At 43.3% G+C, this 18,813-nt stretch overlaps 1 protein-coding gene across 1 annotated transcript in view; it reads right to left on the minus strand.

Annotated features, from left to right (window-relative positions):
* The window catches only part of BACH2 (BTB domain and CNC homolog 2), a 192,180-nt gene that overhangs the window by 38,854 nt on the left and 134,513 nt on the right, over nt 1-18,813 (minus strand). Inside the window, exon 5 of the mRNA XM_049818335.1 lies at nt 12,347-12,601. Within this exon, the coding sequence (XP_049674292.1) occupies nt 12,347-12,589 (243 nt within the window). The 5' untranslated portion in view covers nt 12,590-12,601. The remainder of the gene's footprint in view (nt 1-12,346; nt 12,602-18,813) is intronic.

Genomic DNA, 18,813 nt, shown 5'->3' on the forward strand with positions numbered 1-18,813 from the left:
CACGCACACAAAAGCAAGCTGGTCCAAAAGCTTTCCAGAGACAACGATGGTGTAACCTTTGTTTTAAGGGGAGAAATTAGAAACAGGCATTCATCAATTCCTGTAAATATACACCCATGTGACAGATGGACAAGGGTTGCAAACTGCAAATGGAATGACTTTTTCCCTTCCCTTAAATAAATAAATAAATAAAAAGATAGCAGAGACAATTAGTTACAAAAAGGCCTCATGAAAACCTTGGCTTTAAGAAATTTTAGTATAAGGAGGGAAATGATTTGGTCAAGTAGTTATAATGATGTTGATTTCTTCCACTCTTTACAATAGCAAAGACACCTTTGAAGTCTCTCAAGAACACATGACGCCTGACCCTCTCTTTTCTTCTACCTGCAGAGCAGTTTGGGAAAAGAAAAGCCTAGTTAAGAGTAAAACATCCGTTCCTGAAAGAGAGTATTTAGAGAGGTCTACACTATCACCTTACCATTCAACCAAGAGGTAGAAAGCACAGTGACAAGAAATGACCATGAATTCTCACGCCCCTTTAGCTATGCAATTTCTCTTCAGAAAACCAGTTTCAGAACCGGACTGTAACCTCACCAAATAATTCAGATTAAAACTGTATCTGAGAACTGAGCTGAGAGTACAAGAGCAGATGATGCAAACAGTCTGGGCTCCCGAGGCTGGGATTGACTTGAAACCCTCCAAGCTCACTGTGAGGAGCAGCTTACGGTGTGCAGTGCTCATGTGCTCTACAGAGCTGCTTGGAGGAGGTCCAGCACAGCAATCTTGACAGCAGGTCCCATTAGGGTCACCTCAGCTGTGCACCTCCAGCTGAAGACAGAGGCCAGAACATGATCAAATGTTTGTCTTTAACAATTTACCTGCCTATGCCCTCTCAACTGACGTTCCCAATTGGGAAGTTCATGTGTAATAGTGAAATAAATCCTGTAAGAGAAGAATTGGGCTCATCTTTGAAAAGAAAGCAAAACTAAATCAAGCTCCGGGTAGCACTTATGGGGTGTTCTTCTCAGTCCAGCTGCAAGATACACTGAAGACAGGAAAAGAAGAAAAGGAGTTATTGATTTAAAGGTTTCTGCTACTACTGAAGGCAACTCTTTCTGCTTTCTGAATGCCATGGCGACTTTGTAAATGTGAACAAGTTTCTTTGTAGAATGCCTGAATGCCTATATATGTCACGGACACCTCTTCATTCTTCACTTCCTTTGACAATGGTATAGATATTATTTGTCCTCTTACATACTGCTTATATAAACAGGGCAAAAATGACAAGGATAGATAACTCTTAAAAAGACAGGCAACTCTATTTTTTGTGCCTTCCATTTGACAAATTAGTTCGGACATTTAAAACATAGCCTTGGTTTGATGTGTCCAGTCTCCTGAAAACTAACAAGTTCAGGAACAGGCAGAAACTGCTTGATTTGGCTTTATGTCCAGACAAAAACGCCATATGCAGAAAATCATCCATGGGGGAGCATGCAAATCTGCAGTCAGATAAAAATAAGGTTAAAAAATAGTTCGATTCGAAAGGCAGATAGAATGGCTGGAGACCCATCCACCGCAAGTCCAGCTTCCCATTCCGGAAGCAGAAATGAGCACTAGTCCTCTGTGGAAAGCAGAAGGGAAGTTGTCAGGATTTGTCTTTCCCCAGCTTTTTCCTGTCTTGAAAGGTTACTGGCTCCAACCCTGTCCTTTGAAAGAAACAGGAAATAACTTGAGCTTATTCTGTTTTTACTTGACCAAGAATCTCTTGACAGGGAAATTTTCTCTGAAGGCTGCCTGTGTATCTGGGAGAGAGGTGGTCAGGCATGTTGTACTACTGCTGCATGGTCAGAGATGGAAAGATATTTTGCTTTCAGAGTTGTTTCAGAGTTGTTTCTTACCAGCTGCGGGCCCTTGAAACAGAAGACCACAGGTCTGAATTTCAAAGGTAAGCAAAAACCCAACACATTTCCCACAAGCAAAAGCTTTACACAGCCAAAAATGTAGTCTCAGCCTCCTAGCTGTCACTCTGACAAAAATCCCAGACCACTTCATCAAAAGCATTTTTTCCTGAAACTGAGAACTGTACTGGTAAAGTTTGCATGGACTTTTTTTTTCTTTAATTCTGCTCTTTTTACCTTGAAACACTACCGCAGACTGCATCCCCACCCATTCTAGGAACATAGAGTAAGAGGTATATGCACAGACTAGGGAATTTGGTCCTATGAAAATTCAAAGCAAGCAAATTTCAAGTAGAGTATTACCTTATTACTAGAATCTGATGCACAATACACTGGATGCCCACACCTGTTTAAACTATTAGCACCACTGAGATCCCTTTCTGGGTCAATTAATTTATTTGGATGGTTTTCTTTCTATTTTGCTACCCACATAAACCCACCTCAGCTCTGGCTTTGGGAAGTACATCTGACACCACGGACGCAGAAGAAAGCACTGAGAATACAATGCTGCCGCTGAATCCATCCTGGGTCACACCTGCCAAATCTCCCTGCAGTCCTTACAGTAAGTCTGTACACTTCCATTTCTCTAAAGTGTTGTTCTGAAATGATGAGCAGCTGCTGCAGGGAATGATGTGAACCAGGTGCAATATATACTCAACTAAATATGGTTGCTTCAACACCAAAACAAAGATGCCCAGTTTTTGAGTTCCTGAAATCCGCAGCTCCCATCTGCCAAGACTGATTAGCTCTCTGTGGAAGAGATCAAGTCTTGCGAGGTACCTACTCACCTATTGTTTGGGATAAATGGGATGCCCAAAAGCTACAATATAGGAAAAAGTTTGTACATCTTGCTCTAAGTATCAAGATTATTTTTTTTTAAATTAAGCATTTCTTTTTGAACCTGGGTCTGCAACAGCTCTGCCACTTAAGCAAAAATTCCTAATTAAGCATCCTCAAAGTGCCCCATTCTCCTGGTGAGGGTCTGGAAGTCTGTAACAATTCACAGATTCTTTCTGATCTGCTCCATGCCTCCAAGTCTACTTTCCTCTTGGATGTGGTAGTCTCAGCAGCTGTTATCTATGGCAATGCACAGGACCTCAGGTATGATGCAGGAAGAACAGGTAGAGGACACAGAGTAGAGCCCATCAGTCACCCAGGACCAATTGGCCAGACAAGGCAGTGAGCGGCTCCATCTTACCCCAATCATCTTGAGAAATGCTGCAACTAGTCTGAAAATCCCCTCAATGCCTCCTGCATGCTTAAAAGATACAGAGGGAAGAACATGAGACTGAAACTCTGGCTGAGGAGTGATAAGCTGGAAGCTCTGGGTTCAGATATATGAGCTGCTCTGGGACCAGTAGCTGTGCCAGCTGTGGGTCAGTCTGTTCTCCTCCGTGTGAGGTAATGTGAACCAGAGCATTTAGAGAGAGGTAAACACAGCTGAGTGGTTCACACAAGGTGATTTAATTATCAATGACCTGATGCACAGACCTGTGCTGTAATTCCCACCTGATACATCAGCTTCCACCGCAGCATTTGCAGAGAGGTGATGATAGTATTTTATTTGTTCATAAGAGACCTCAAAAATCTACTGCTGAAGGTTTTATGTTATCATTATTTAACTTCAGAGCCGATACCTCTCAATTCCAGCTGTTGGTGACACTTAGTTTATATATTGGTTTTACTGAAAGCGCTAGTACCGTGATTCTCTGCCGTTCTCAGCCCAGCTATGGCTATTTTAACTGCAGACCCCCAGCTAGCAGCAGGCCCTGCCTCACAGCAAGAAATTCCTGGTGCCATTTCAATTACAAATTAACCTTTTCTTCTCCATAGTCTTCTAAAGCCTCCACCACGGACTCTTAAGTGACCCAAAAGATGCTTCGTGCAAGCTTTAAGCAAAAAAAACCCCCCAACATCCCAAAATACAAAACACACAAAAAAGAAAAGATTTCAACTACTTCTGTGCACTGGAAACAGTTACAATTAGCCGCACACTTTGATGCCATCCGCTCTTAGAAGGTCAGGTTAAGCAAAGTGAAGAGCAGAAAGGTTTATTAGCAGATCTGATCTATGTTATCTTAGTTATCTTAAGTTCCACTCAACTACATCTGTACTGAGCACCAATCTTCTTCAAGGGGTGTCTAAAGCTCACCCCTCTTCAAGGCCATTTGTCTTACAGTTATGAAACAATGTGCAGTCATACACATCACTGAGCAGTTTGTTGCTAAAAACACATGCCAAATTTTTCAGTTGATTTTAATCTGGCTTCAAAACAACTGCCTTTGGCTCTCCTGATATCTTTCCCCAGTAAATTAAAACACGCTTCCTAGAGATATGCCTGATACTTTCTTTTCATTTAAGTCTTTAAACAACCATGCAAGCCTCCTCTCAAGCTCTTTCAGTGAAATTAAGTCTCATTTTTAAAACAAACTAAGCCTGGGCTAGATTGATCTGCAGTTTGACCAAGTACCGCTGCTCCTACTTATTTATTTTATTAAAGTAAATAAAGTGCCCAAGGACACAGCTTTTAGTAGTGTTAGACTGCACTGGGATTTGGAGGTGTAGTTGCTGGCAGTCTCCCATAAAAGTGGGACAGATGAAAATTCAGCACTGCACAGAAGTCCTGGAATAAACCAGCCATTTCTCTCTTCAGAGCTTGCATTGAACATGTAACAGAAAGTGTGTCTACTTCTTCCTCTAAAAATCTCAACAGCCTGCCCGTAAAATTCACAGAGCATCTCATTCCCAAATCCTAGTATGATTCATTTGCCTTCTGCTCACCTAAAACCCGTATTTCACTTCCAAACTGAACCATACTTCCTAGCCTTAATGTTTGTTGACTGCTGCAATGCATCATTTGAATACATGCCATATTCCATCCCATAACATGCTCAATTTCACTGGTAGCTGAGAAAAACAGTCGGTTTGACATTATTCACCGGGGAATCCTTGTCAGAAAGTGCTGTACAGAGATAAAACCTTATCTTCTTTGGGTCTTGGGAACACTAACAAAACAAAGCTTGGTACTGGGACCAGAAAGTACCTTACAGGTTGTGGTCTCTGACATGGTGAAGCTGAGGGGTGTCTTATCTGGGCTTTGTCTGTTTGTTCAAATGGCAAATGCTCAGCCTGTATTACTGGACTCTTAAAAGAGCAGATTCTTAGTTTGCCAGCATTAAAGAAATTCAAAGCTTTTTTAGAGGGAGAAAAAGTAAAGGTAAGAGAATCAAAGGTGGAGGAGGAGATCTTTCAGCCTGCAGGGCCAGACTGCTCAGTGTTCAGGCACAGACATGGCTCAGCCACCTCATTTTCATTCATGCCCACATATATATGCAACTCCCCTTCCACCCCCCAAATACACCTCCTGTTACACATCCCTTATTGCTTCTGCTCATGCCCTTAGCATAGTCTACCTCTAGGACTCAGTCTTTGGGACATCTTTTAAATTTTAGATTATGTTTGTCATGTTTGAGCAAGAAAGTTTCCACACTACAAACTGCCTTTTCAATAGCGAGTGCAATCACAGTCAATCAGCCTGATTTAGCACTAGCGGCAGGCACGAGTCTAACAAAGGCAACAAAATTGAGTCCACTTATCGTGGTGGTGAATTTCATTCTGTGCATTCATCTCCATATCCCCTTTGACAGTACATTTTTATATGCTTACTCAAATAAATAAATAAATAGTACAGGTACCGCCAAAGGGAGGGAAAGGATTTATTGCAAGATTTTCTCTCATTAACATGCATGTATGCATGGCTTTTGTTTTCCTTTTTTAAGCCTAGCTCCCCCCACAACACAACAGAGGTGTATTTCGCTTTTCTCCACTGGAAGAGATGAGGGAAGTATTATCAATGGCAAGACAGCCCTCATCAGAAAATAATGGAAGTTACACCACACGGAATGAAAAGTATGCAGCTAGTTTCTTCATCATACTTGAGGCATGAAAAATCAGGCAGTGCTGGAAGCCTTTGCAGCAAGACATAGATGGAATTTCATATCACATCTTGATGGTCTCATTTCTGTTTTATCACTCACCTGCTAGAAACAAAATACATCATTTGTACCTTGTACTGTGCTACATAAGCAATGCATATAAAACGATATCCATTTCTGTTTCATGGTTTCTCCTGAATTAGTATCACGTCATGTAAGACCTGAAAAAGTACGCAAATGCTCAGTTTTACTCTCACTACAGATCTGCAGCCTCCAGTCATCCTTTGGTGTGGTCAGTGTCAGCACTGTGAATCAGCACGAAAAATAACACATTCCCTAGAAAGAATTTAGGAAACCAGAGACCCAACTTCCATCCACACGGACTCACTGAAGTGTCATTGCTGAGGTAAGGTTGAAGCGTAAATGAGTTTGAAGCCTGACTTTATTAGAAGCCTGATGTATACAACCTCTTGCCACTACAAAAAGGTCTGTGGATGAAAGGGGTGGTGGCTTTCAGTAAGGCTTTCAGGTCACTGCCGCCTCCTGAGCCAAAGCAGAAATAATTCTGGCCAGTGCTGCAATCTGTGAGGAACATCAACGGCCAATACAGTCATGTAAAGAGAAAACCACATTAATGCTTCCCATTCTCTAAGAACTAACTTTAGCTACTCCTAATACATCTCTGGGGTGCCAAAGAAAAAGGGTCTTTTGTTGTTCCCTACTGCGTAATAACATCCCTCCAGCTGGGAAAGAAACTTCCAAGCCGACATTTTCTTCTTGCCCTCTTGCTCTTCTTTCCCACATTTATCATCTCTTCCATTCCACACTCCTGTGCAGAGCACTGCCAGCTCAGTTCCTGCATTCCTTAAAGATATTATATTCATACGTATACACAGAAAGGAAAGAAACAAAGTAAGAGAATATCACTTATTTCTAGAGAGATAAAAAGGAATAGTAATCAATTGCCTTTAGCCAGCAGGGTATGTATTAGTCGACCTCCTGCATCCTGCCTTTGATATTCTCCTCATTGCAATCATCTTTTGTTGGCTAATTCCCAGCATTTTTCCCTCAGGCTGGCTGGTTGGCATGGATGGTTAGCAGCTGCCAGTATTTCTCCTCCCTGTCAGCTACGAGCCATACTAATGTTAGATGCCTGGCTCGGTCCCACCCAGGGTGCCGCATGCCTTAGCTTTCCAACATACTCAGCTTTTGCCAGCCTTGAATCCAAATCGAGGTCCTGTCCTGCCTTTCTCCTTGCAAAGATTTAACCGGGTGAGGGAGTTAACCCACATCAACTGAAGAAGCAGATGACAGGTTTTACAGGGCTAGACCTCACGGGGAAATGGCAGGTTTCACAGCAGCCGTCAGGGAGCAGTAAAGGAGTAAGAACGCAGAGAAATTCAGCCTGTGGTGTGTGCTGACATCTACTTTGAACACCATTCTCTTAATAGCAAAGAGCTGTGTGGATAAACAAACAAAAAAGCTTCCCAAGCACACCCCACCCCCTCTTCCTAAAAGAGATGCTGCTTCCCTTTGCCCCTTGGAAGATTTGTAAGCCACAGACAACCCCATTTAATCCTTTTAGAAGGCAACTTTTCCAGCAGATAGTTCACTGCACTAAAAAAAGTCACCAATAACCACTCTTTAAAACAGATTCAAGAAACTTGAGGGTTACAGGTAAAACTAACCAACCTACTTGAGAATCAAGTTGGTTTTATAACAGAAAGGATAGTACCAGACCAGTGCTAGAAAAAGCTTGGTCTACTACTTCGGAAGACCTGTGTTTAACTTCACCAGAGAGAAATGCATTTGGTGCTTTCATGGCTGCAATGACCAGGTGAAGCTTTTTTCCAAAGGTACACCCCAAAGTAAAAAAAATGCAAACAAGGCTGGGAATCTCATTTCTAAGCTGTAGGAGTTTAATGCAACTGAGGGGGTTTTATTTGTTGTTGCTGCTTCTGTCTTTTCACCATTTAACTACAACCTCAGTTTTCAGAAAACCAAGCGAATAAGGTGTTTGCATAGACGATGGTCCTCTGTCCAGCGCCCAGCTTTCAGCTGGCCCATATAAACTCGCTGTGCACTTCTACTAGCAAAGCCAGGCAGGTAATAATAGTGTATCAAAAGCCTATTCGATGAAGCACTGGCTCCTTCTCAAGTAGAGTACCACTACAGCATGAATGACTCAATCATCTACTCGAGAGCTATTACTTGCAGCGATGAAGCAATGTTAATTGGATAATGGCCTGCTGCCAGCTAATATTGGCATGACCTACAATACCTCTGGCTGACAGCCGTGTCTCTCTCTCTATCACACCTTTTTTTTGTAATCTGGATGGGAAGTGGAAACCATTAAAAAAGCCTCATAAGTGCCATTTAACTTCTTATAATGAATTAAAAGCTTAATTAAGTGCCTTGTTAAAGGAAGGAAGACCAGTTTTCATGATTACATAAAACAAAACAACAGTTAGGGGTATGGAGTGAATGACTAACTTTACAGCTTTAAATTCAGTTCTTGGAAGATATTAATTTTGGGCAGCATTTAACAGCGCCCGCTGAGGAAAACTGCACAATTGCCGAAAAATACCCTGGGTGAAAAGCAGGCGAGGTTCTAGTTGTTTACCAAAAACTGCAAATGAAGAGAAAAGCATAGAAATTAAGAGCTAACAGGGTCCTTTTTTATTAGCTGTAGGCAGCTGACACTCCATTCCTCTAACTCTGCTCTGAGGGCTGACAGTTCACACACCACAGCCACATCTGAGCCCTTGTTATTACGTGGCTGTTTTTCCAAGTGCTTATTTACACAGTAAAATACGTTGCTTTAACAAAAGGTGTAGTACGAAATCAAATTACTGAGGCTAGCACAAAAGGGTTTATGGAAACTCTTCAATCAGTGCAGAATTAGCTCCATACTGACTTAGTTTAACCTGAATAGAGAAAGGTTTGAACTGAGGCACATTAAGTCACGCTTGAACTGACCTGAAAAGTCTAACACAAAGTTCTGCAGCAGTTTAAAACCCTGTAAGGTCAACTAGTCCCAATTCTGTCTGTGCACAATGTCTCCTACTGAAATGACTGGTGTATCATAAAGACTGCTCTCACCTGTAATTGGATATGAACAAGAAATAATGTAAAAAACTTCAGTTCACTGTTTAGCTAGACAACAGTTAACAACGTCTGGATGCCAGATTAACAAAAAGACCCCAACATGCTATGAAGTAAAAAAAAAGTCTACAATTTAGACTTCAGAGGCAGATTTACTGCTTTGAATAATCAAAAATAAATTCTTTTGTTTTGATGTTGAGCTCCCTCACACCAACATTACATGAGCGTAAAAGCTTTATATATAAAGCTTTATCCAGCTCCAACATTAAAACTTTGAGAAATAATAATGATAATGAACTTTCTCCACAATTGCATACTTTAGCAGTTTTCAAACCATGCCAGAATTTAAAACGCAATGCTTGTATGGTTGACTTAAAAATAGCTTTGCTAATTTACGAGTGATCGTCACGTTTGGAGAAGTTTTGAACCGTGAAGACTATATTTAAAAATTATTTTCAATCTATATGCCAACATAAATTGTCTACATAAGCCTGAAAAAAAGTACTGGCTCAGGACATTAACTTCGAACTTTTGTTTGAAATTTTTGCACTGAAGGAACAACCCCCTACATGACAGATTAAGACAGTTTTCACAGATACCTTTAGAAGTAACTCATGGCCTGCCAGAGCTCTGCAGACCATGGACTAAAAACAATAGCCTTGGGAAAAGCCATTAGCCTGTGAACTGCAAAAGACCCTGCTAACTTCTTTTAATGCAATATAACTAAGATGTTTTTTCCCCTGCTCTATCAGCTCTTAAAAACCAGGAGTGTTTCAGTTCCTTTTATAGGGAGCTCTGACACTGTTCTTTTTTGGAGGCACTTCCCATATCTACACACAGGCACTTACCAAAGCGCTCAGCACTCTGAAGCAGAGCAACGCCAGAAGCTGAGACGTGCTCCTTAACCAAGGAATAACTGAGAAATAACAAAGCGCATCAGGCAGCTCTCTACCCCAAGTGACTAGCATTTGTGAGGAAATTATTTAACTGACCACCTCATGTATATCTATTCAAATAAAGTAGCCACTGAGCAAATTAAATTCAATGCAGTTAACAGCAATTAATTTGCACATGAAAAATATCTGTACAAGTAAGCACTGGTAACTCTAGATGTCTTGTTTAATAGGCTAAGACAGTTCTTTTCCAGGATGAGAAAGTTAAAGCCCTGGTGTTCTGCAACTAAGAGAAGCACGTGGGAAAACAACAGTGGTGGTCAATTGACAATTTCAGAATACTGGAAAAAAGCTCAAGAACTAGAGTCACTACTTCTGCAAATCCATGGACTTCACTTGAGCTGTAACAGCAGCCAGAGTAACCCTAAGTCACTAAAACTTTGTGATCTTTCATTAAGATATATTCTAAAATGTAGAAGTCCAATACTTCATTTATCCAAAGGGCATTCACTTAAATAGAAATCATTTACGGTTGGACTGGAGGAATTTTTTTTACGTAGTATCTCATATAAAACACATAGACAAACCTTTGTGTTTTATATCTTCAGTGTCATATGAACAAAGGACTGGGTCACCAAGTGCAGACACATCCTGATCCCCTCACCACCCTGCTTCTCCTACTGGCCTGTGGCTCAGCACCTCACTGCTGCTGTGATTAGAATTCTGCTAATTTCCAATCTACTTTTACTAAAAGGCAGTTGAAACCAATCAATGCTTGTGTCAACATTGTCTTTTTAAAGAGAAACTCCTCCTCTCAGCCGTTTCATCTCCTCTGCCTACACAGAGCTGTAGCCTGTCGCAACTGTCACACTAGCAGTATGACCCTGCCACGGTCTTGTCTTCTCCTGCTTTAGTCCAGGCTCCTTCTTCTGAACATCTCAGTTACTCTTGTATATACTTAATTGAATTTCAATTATTTTTCTTTAACAGGACCTGAATCATACATGGAGGTCTCACCAAGGCTTTGCAGAAGAGTGCCGATACTCTCCTGCCTCTTGGTACCTGTGCACCCCAGGCATATTTGTCACCTCTCTGCACCCACCCTTGTTTTGCGGTGTGAAAGCTATGTGACACTCACTGAGACTCGATTCTTCCACTGGAAATTATTAGTGGACACTGCAGAATCATAGTGCGCATCCTAGCGCATCCTCTGTGATATCTCTAAACTCCTATGCAAAATGTCTGGGTTGAAATTTCTTCATGAGTAATATTCAGTGTCAAGACTCATGAAGTCACACCTGGTGACCTACTTCTTCTAATGCTCTCCAACTTGTGCCGTGACAACATCATGATGCTGCTGAAGTCTCTGGAGAGCTAAACCAGAGGGGGGAAAACGGTGTGTGACACTTCGGGATCTGTCATCATTTAAAAACACACTGTGCTTCTTCATGGGCGTTAAGCAAATGATGGTGAAAACCCCTCTGTATGCCAGAGTACCTTCCCACTGAGCGACTGCCGTCCCGTGCCCTGGGTACATTGCCACCCTTCTTGTACCACCCATCCCAGCCAGAGATGTCGGGTAGGCAGTGCCGAGGCGGCAGGTGACGGCAGCGCTGGCCAGCAGGCACACATCTCCCCTCTGTAGGCAGCAAAGCCACCGACATGCCCTACGGTAGCTGTGCTGTCACAGCTGTATGGCTGTGAGGAAACTACAGTGGGGGTGGAAGCCAGCCAGTGAGATTTTGTGGTAAAATAAAGTAAACTTTCCAGTGAGGTATGTATTTTCTACGTCCCTTGGCTTCCTGCTGTGGGAGCCATGCTGCATGTGAAAACCCCTGCTTTTTGACAGACTGTGTTCATGGTTTCTCGGCGGAAAACACATGTCCCGAAGCAGTTAAATCCCAAACTCGTTGTGAGGGGAGGCGAGAGGAAGCAAGGCTGAATGAGGTACAGGAGAGGGGAAAGAGGAGGACGAGGATATGAGCTGCCAGAGCGGGGTGGACAGCCATGAGACTCCCAACAATGTGGCAGCTCAAATGATTTTTCGACAATAACCTGCCACCTAGCAGCCACATCACCCCTTTCAAATTTCCTGTCTGGTACAGCAGAAGAGTATCAGGGTCCTGACAATGCCCTGAACGAAGCTACGGTAATTAAGCATTTGGGTACAACTCCCTCGGCGGCAGTGACAAAGGTGAGCTGAAGCATCTTAAAGCTTTGCCATCGTAACTGTTAGGAGTTACTGCTGGTGAGGAAGGCTGGCGTGAACATGTCCATCCTTCAGCAATTTGCAACCCACCCAAACACAAAACCCACATCCAGAGCCGTGCCAGGGCAGGCACTGAAACCCGCGCCACGCCGCCCTTTGCCACCTTAGCGGACCGCGGAGGTCTTCCTCACCGCGGAGGATGGAGGGGGCTCGTGTTTATGGCGGGGGCACGGTGACATACTGTACCTCTTCCGGCAGGCTGACCACCAGGTCATTTTCCGTCTGCCCTACCAACGCCTGCAAGAAGTACTCGCTGCAGGCAGCCAGCACAGCCCGGTGGGCGCGGAACTCCTTCCCCTCCACGATCAGCGTCACGTCACAGAGAATGTCCTGCTTCCGCTGGTCATTTAAGCAGAGGAGAATATTGGTACAGTGCACCGTTGACTCATACACATACATGGGGGAGTCAGTCTTCTCATCCACAGACATGCCGTTCACACCCTGCAGGGGAGAAGGGAGGAAGAAAACACAAACAAGGTGGTGAGGAGCAACACAGCCACCAGGTGAACATGGTGTGGTGCGATGCTGCCGGATTTCTAGATACCCTGGGACCACAGCCAAGCAGCCCATTAATTCTTAAATCTGAGCAAGTTGCTTGGGAAAGGTATGGGGAAGGGCGTTCATTGCCACTGGCTTTCACTCCACCGCACTTCGATTACCTAACCCGCCCTTGATTTCCCCCCTCAAAACCAAAGTAGAGTTTAGATGGACTGCAAAGTGCTTTCCTTCAACCACCTACTACGCATCTACAATTATCAATTTAGCAGAGGCAGTAACATGGGGACATGGGAAATTTTAGGAGATTTTAGCAAAAAAAGCAAGAGCCACTGTCGGGTCTTCTAATAGTGAAAAAAGGGCTTTGTGCTTGCTTCTGTTGTTTTCAGATTAAGGGAAAAAACCCTCAAAACCCCAGCCTATTCTCCAGCTGACAGGCTGCAAACAGCTGCATGTTTACACTGAAGACCTTGGCTCAAGTGAAAGGCAAGGTGGAACCATACCGATGAAGACAAGCCACTAACTATAGTGACTTCATTTCTCAATCAGAATTAGAGCCATTTTAAGCCTTAAGGGGGAGAGAAAGGTGTTTAGTGGCTTCAGAAGAAATCTGTTTCCAAGTATGCCTAAAGCAATATGCCTTCAACAGCAGTTGAATGCCATTTACAGAAAAGAGCAGTTTCTGAATTCCAGACCCACAGACCCAAGAAAACCCCTCAGCCCATGTGGAGGTCCAACCCCAGGCGGCAGGGCAGCATTTGGGTGCTGAGGCTGCTCCTGCCTGCAGATAAGTCTCCCCTTCCTGACAGCAGAGCAGAGGCTGGAAGGATGCAAGACACTCGTTACAACTGTCTGAGCTAGGAAGTTCTCTGCCTGATGTTCTGCAATTTCTGGCACACGTAGAACTGGCAATGCCTCTGAATATGAGGATCGGACTTGTGATTGTGATGGTGGTGGGGATCAGCTTCCCCCAACACCCAACACCACATGAACCACCTTTGTACTTGATCACGTTGCTTTACCCAAAATTTTCTGTTCAGCGCTAGACTGAATTCTCTTTACATTACTTTCTCAATTCAACTTCTCTGAGTGGAAAAGCGTAAAAGCCTGTGCTGTGTCTGAACACACTATGTACCCCCAAACAAACCGAACGTGCTTGTTTTAGGGCTTGCATGGGAAAAAGGATTATTTGTATGTACTATTCTATCTGCTGCTGAAAGGAAAGTCATGTAAATGCACGAACTTCAGGTATTTGAAGGAACTGTTTTTCCTTATTACAAACAACTGCCTTCTGAGAGGCAAGATTCAGAGGCATACAGGGCTAAAGGCAACAGATGGCGGTATTTTGGTATAATACCGCTGCACTGTAAATATCTGACCACTGTAGCAAGTAGAAGCAAAATTCCTCCTCTCCTACTTTTTAATGTGGATCTCTGCAGCATTTTCCTGTGTTAGTACAATATGCAGGTACACGAGGAGACAGACATAACATGACTTCAAACTATTACTCTTGCCATGAGTTCAAATCAGAGTACCATTTTCCTAGTGTGTCATCTGAAAGATACTAATAATCTAGACAAGAATGGACTTAAGAGGACCCACTTGTTACTTGTAACTTTACTAGATGTCTCAACAATCACTCCATTTTCCACTTTTATAGGAGTATTTTTAAGCCAGTGGCTATGATGACTCTACAAAATAGGTATTTTTGCCAACATTACAGAACTATAATATTACTGGAAGTCTTAATGGGATGCCTATGGCTTCTGTTTTACTGGTATTTTCAGTATTTACTGCTGACTCATGCTACACTTCTGAGTACCCAGCTGAAATGCCTACATGAACAGAAAAAACCCAACCAAGCAACCCAGATTAGTCCTTCACTGACTTTATATCTAGAGAGAAGATACATAGTTGCTTATTGATCTGCATATAGGTAGGGGAGGGAGATACTTTTTTATGCTACCAGTTAGATTTCTTAACCAGAAGAATTTTTTTTTTTTTTCCTCCTAAATTGAGACTAATGAGAAGAATTGACAGCAATCATTTTATTAGCACTCTGGTAAGGTAAAAGAGAAAATGATACTTAGCTCATCCCACTCATAGCTTTCTGTGTAACTGAACTCTGATGCTAACGATAGCATTATAATGATGTTCTAAGTGGTCACCGTTGCGTGCTATGAAATGCAAGAGTTTACTAGAATAATCTAGTGGGAAAACCTGAGAGTTGCAAATGACAATGCAAAGGGGAAAGAGTTAATTTTTTTTTCTTTTTTTTTCCAGGCATGTTTTATGCCTGCAATGTGTCAGATGATGAAAATATGTACAAGAAACCCGAAACCTAGCAGGTAATGAACAGAACATCAATTATATTTTCAGTGCCTTTTTTAAAAAAAACCAAAACCCACTGTTTGCCTGAAATTGCAATCCTTTTTTACAGTAATAGTGCAATTTGTGTGAATCAAACCCTGAATTACTTGGTTACTAATTAGTAATTTCCCACTTTTTAAGTACAGCTCTCATCAAGTGTATTTTTTTAAAAAAATTTGTTGCATGCCCTATGAAGTGCTGAAAATACCACGGTGTATTTCCCCGCTGGCGAGCAAGCCTACTTTCTGTGCTAGGAAGCCTGACCAACACCGTACTGAGATGCTGGGGCTGTAAATCACACCAACCGCTCCAGCGGATCCCTAGCTACGCTCCCGGGATGGACCTCCACCCAGCGGCTTATGTTGCCATGCTTTCCCACGGCTACTGTTGTGACTCCAGGGGCTTCCCAAAAGCAGAGCCATGCCGTGCCCCTTCCCACAGCTGCTGAGAGCCCGCGTGGATGCCCTGGCCAGCGGCCGCAATCTCAGCCTGACACAGACTTCCCCTGCTGTGCCCCTGGCCGCTCCAGGAAGCACCCCAAGCCCTGCATTGCGCACAGGGAAGCCGGGGCTGGGCTACAGCTCAGGACCACCTATTTATCAGCTTCTAATGTTTCAACACAAGTGATTTACGGTCTTCCCTTTTCCACGATCTGCCATTGACTGAATGACCTCCAGGCACGAGGTGCTTCCTCTCCAAGAGGGCTTTATCCTGCAGGACAGGAGCAAGATGGTGAAACCTTACACTGGGAAGTATATTGTTCATTTTCATGGGGAAAGGGTTTAGAGTGCAAAGGTCACTGCAGGGCTTTGGCATGTAGTAGCAAGAAAATTAGCAGAATTCAACTTCCCCCCCCCCCCCCCCCCCCCCCCCGCCTCTCCTCAGAAGAGAAAAGCAGGGATCGGGTATTAACTCTGAACTCTGAGGCAAGCCGGGCTGGAAGTCTTTTATAAAGTGTTAATTCAAACCGCATAATTTTTTGCTGAATTCAGTATTATGCTGAGTTTGCAGAACCTTCTTCATGGAAATCATTGCTACACACTTGGTATTTCTTCAAACCGAAGAGAGAATGTCTTAGCAAGCCTTTCTCCAGCTCAAAAGAACATGCTGTGCATTTGTTTGCATATAGGTCACCATACTGCCAGAAAAAGCCTCTTTGAAACAAAAGTTTCCAGAAACTGGCACAAACTATTGTGGGCAAGGAAAGCACCATTGAAACCTTGCCAAAAAAAGTTGCTGGTAAAGGCCAGCAACTGCAGTGAAGCAAACTGGAACGTTGCTCACACCGTCCTTCCACAGCGGCGGGTGGGAGATCCCACCGAGCCTTTCTGCATGGGCAGCATGGAGGAGGCACGTGTAACCTCAGGAGACCAAAAAAGTTGCTCATGGAACATCTGAATTACTTCAGTTTGCAGCATGTTGTCTCGACTGGCTGGTGCTCACCCAAAACTCTCCAGGAACTCATAAACGCACTGCCTGAGCTGCCACCAAAAATACATTACCTGTCATGAAAAACCCAGCTCCTGCCTCACAAGACTAACGGGACGGCAATGTGGTGTCTGTTTTTAAAGGGAAGCATTAGCGGAGAGAAAATCTTAACAAGACAGACCAGAAAGTCCTGCATCAGAACTGGGTTAATTATATGAAAAGGTAAATCTTGATCGCGGCAGAGCTACAGAGCACTTAACCAGGCAAATTATCATCGTGACAAAGCAGCATGGCTTCTGCAAGGGGAAGTCATGTCTCTGATGGGCTCTATTAGAATTCCTGAAGTGTGTCAAATTAGCAGTGAGGAACACTGGTACGTGTAATTAGTGTTGACTTTCAGAAATCCTTTGACAAAACCTTTACAAAAGGCTGCTAGAGAAGCTCAGCTGTCATAAGGTGAGAAGTTGCATCAGACTGGAAATCACTTAGGCTAAACTGTAGTCAACAGAGAAGGGATGCAGGGGCAATTTTCAGCAGGTTAACAGTGAAATTCATCCAGAAACAAAACAGCAGCAGTACTGGCTCACATCTGCCTATGGGCATGCCGTGCAAGACGCCTGAGCTCCTCTGATCTCTGAACCTTAAGCAGGGTTGGGCACACTTAGTACTTGGATGGGAGTCTGTCTGGGGATACCAGGGTCCTAACAGCAGCCTGCCACTCCTGCACTGAGGTCATCGAGAAGATGGAGCCAGACACTGGGAGTAATTTGAGACAACAGAGCTTTAGACTGGGCATAAGGAAAAACTGAGGAACAGGTTGCCTGGAGAGGTTGTGTCATCTCCATCCTTGGAGGTTTTCAAGACCAGACTGGATATAGCGCTAAGCAACCCACTCTGATCTCAGAGCTGACCTGCTTTGAGCAGGAGGTTGTGCTAGGAACTTCCTCAGGTCCTTTTCAACATGAATTATCTGATGATCCTACATTAATTAGTGACCTAGAAGCCCAGAGACCATAACAGGGAGACTGAAACTGATAAAATTAGTTCAAATGTCCAAGGTAACAGGGATTGTTAGGAATTTAAAAAAGACTTAATACAAAAAAGAATTAGACACTAACAAGGTGACACACTAAATCCAGGGCACTCTGTTATACACAAGTAGCAATTAGAAGAAAAACAAAAATTATGGAATGGTTGAGGTTGGAGAGGAACTCTAGGTATCATCTAGTCCAGCCTCCCTGCTCAAAGCAGGGTGACCTAGAGAAAGCTGCTCAGGACTACGTGCAGTAGGGTTTTGAGTCTCTTCAAAGGTGGAGACCCCAGACCATCTCTGGACAACCTGTTGCAGTGTTTTACCACCATCACAGTAAAACAGGGACTCATTGACCTGGAATCTCAATTCCAATGTGGAGTCTCTCATGAAGATGACAGACTGAAGACAGACAGACTGTCACCACCTATTTTAGAGATAAAGAAATATTTTAATAAGGAGATATATGTTCTAGTTACTTCTGGTGTAGTACACTGTCGTGTAGTGTCTGCATCTGATTGCTGATGTTGAAACAGGGACAAAAGAAATCCTCAGCAGAACAATGAAAAAGATTATTGGCAAGGAAAGAGAAAAAGCCCTCCTCAAAAAGTATGATCAATTCAATAAACACTACACAAATAATACAAAATAAAAAGGTCAAAGCAGCACTGCTATTTATTGTTTCTAGTGTTGCAAATAGGAGAGCACACCCACATTAAAGCAGCAAGACAAACGCAGAATTTGTAACAAGAAAAGCTGTGATTCCTGACCATAGAAATGAACTGAAATTGTACCCTGTACTCATAGGAAGATGCTTGTTTTGTTTTTCCTGAGATTTCACGGTTACTGGAATAAACCATATGTACGACTGACCACTGCTGCATGTTACTGGGCAAAGAACTCACCGGCTTTGTAAAAGGATTAGTCACTCCTACAAAAACATCCAGGGCCACATTACTCAGGGTACAAGTTTACACGGGATGAATATTCACATGCTCTAGCACACTGGCCAACAACAAACTGCCTGGGCAGAGGAACGTGCCTGTATTATCTGTCTTTCCTGACCTACTAACCACTGTCTCAGAAACAAATTATTTGATAGATGTCAACACAGATGAAACCCCAAATCTATCACCTCCACACGTGCTTCCTAGACCTCTCGCCTCCTCTGCGCCCAATTGCAGGAGACAGTGATGGGCACGCTGCTGCCCCGCACTCCTCTCTCTCAAACGGGTACTGAAGTTGCATGGGACCATGCTGTTGAGGGCAAGCAGTAGAAAACATCTGTCTAAAGGCCACATGTGGTGGGTGTCACTGACAGCAGGGGCTC

The sequence above is a fragment of the Accipiter gentilis genome, chromosome 15, assembly GCF_929443795.1.
Source record: "Accipiter gentilis chromosome 15, bAccGen1.1, whole genome shotgun sequence".
NCBI lineage: Eukaryota > Metazoa > Chordata > Aves > Accipitriformes > Accipitridae > Astur > Astur gentilis.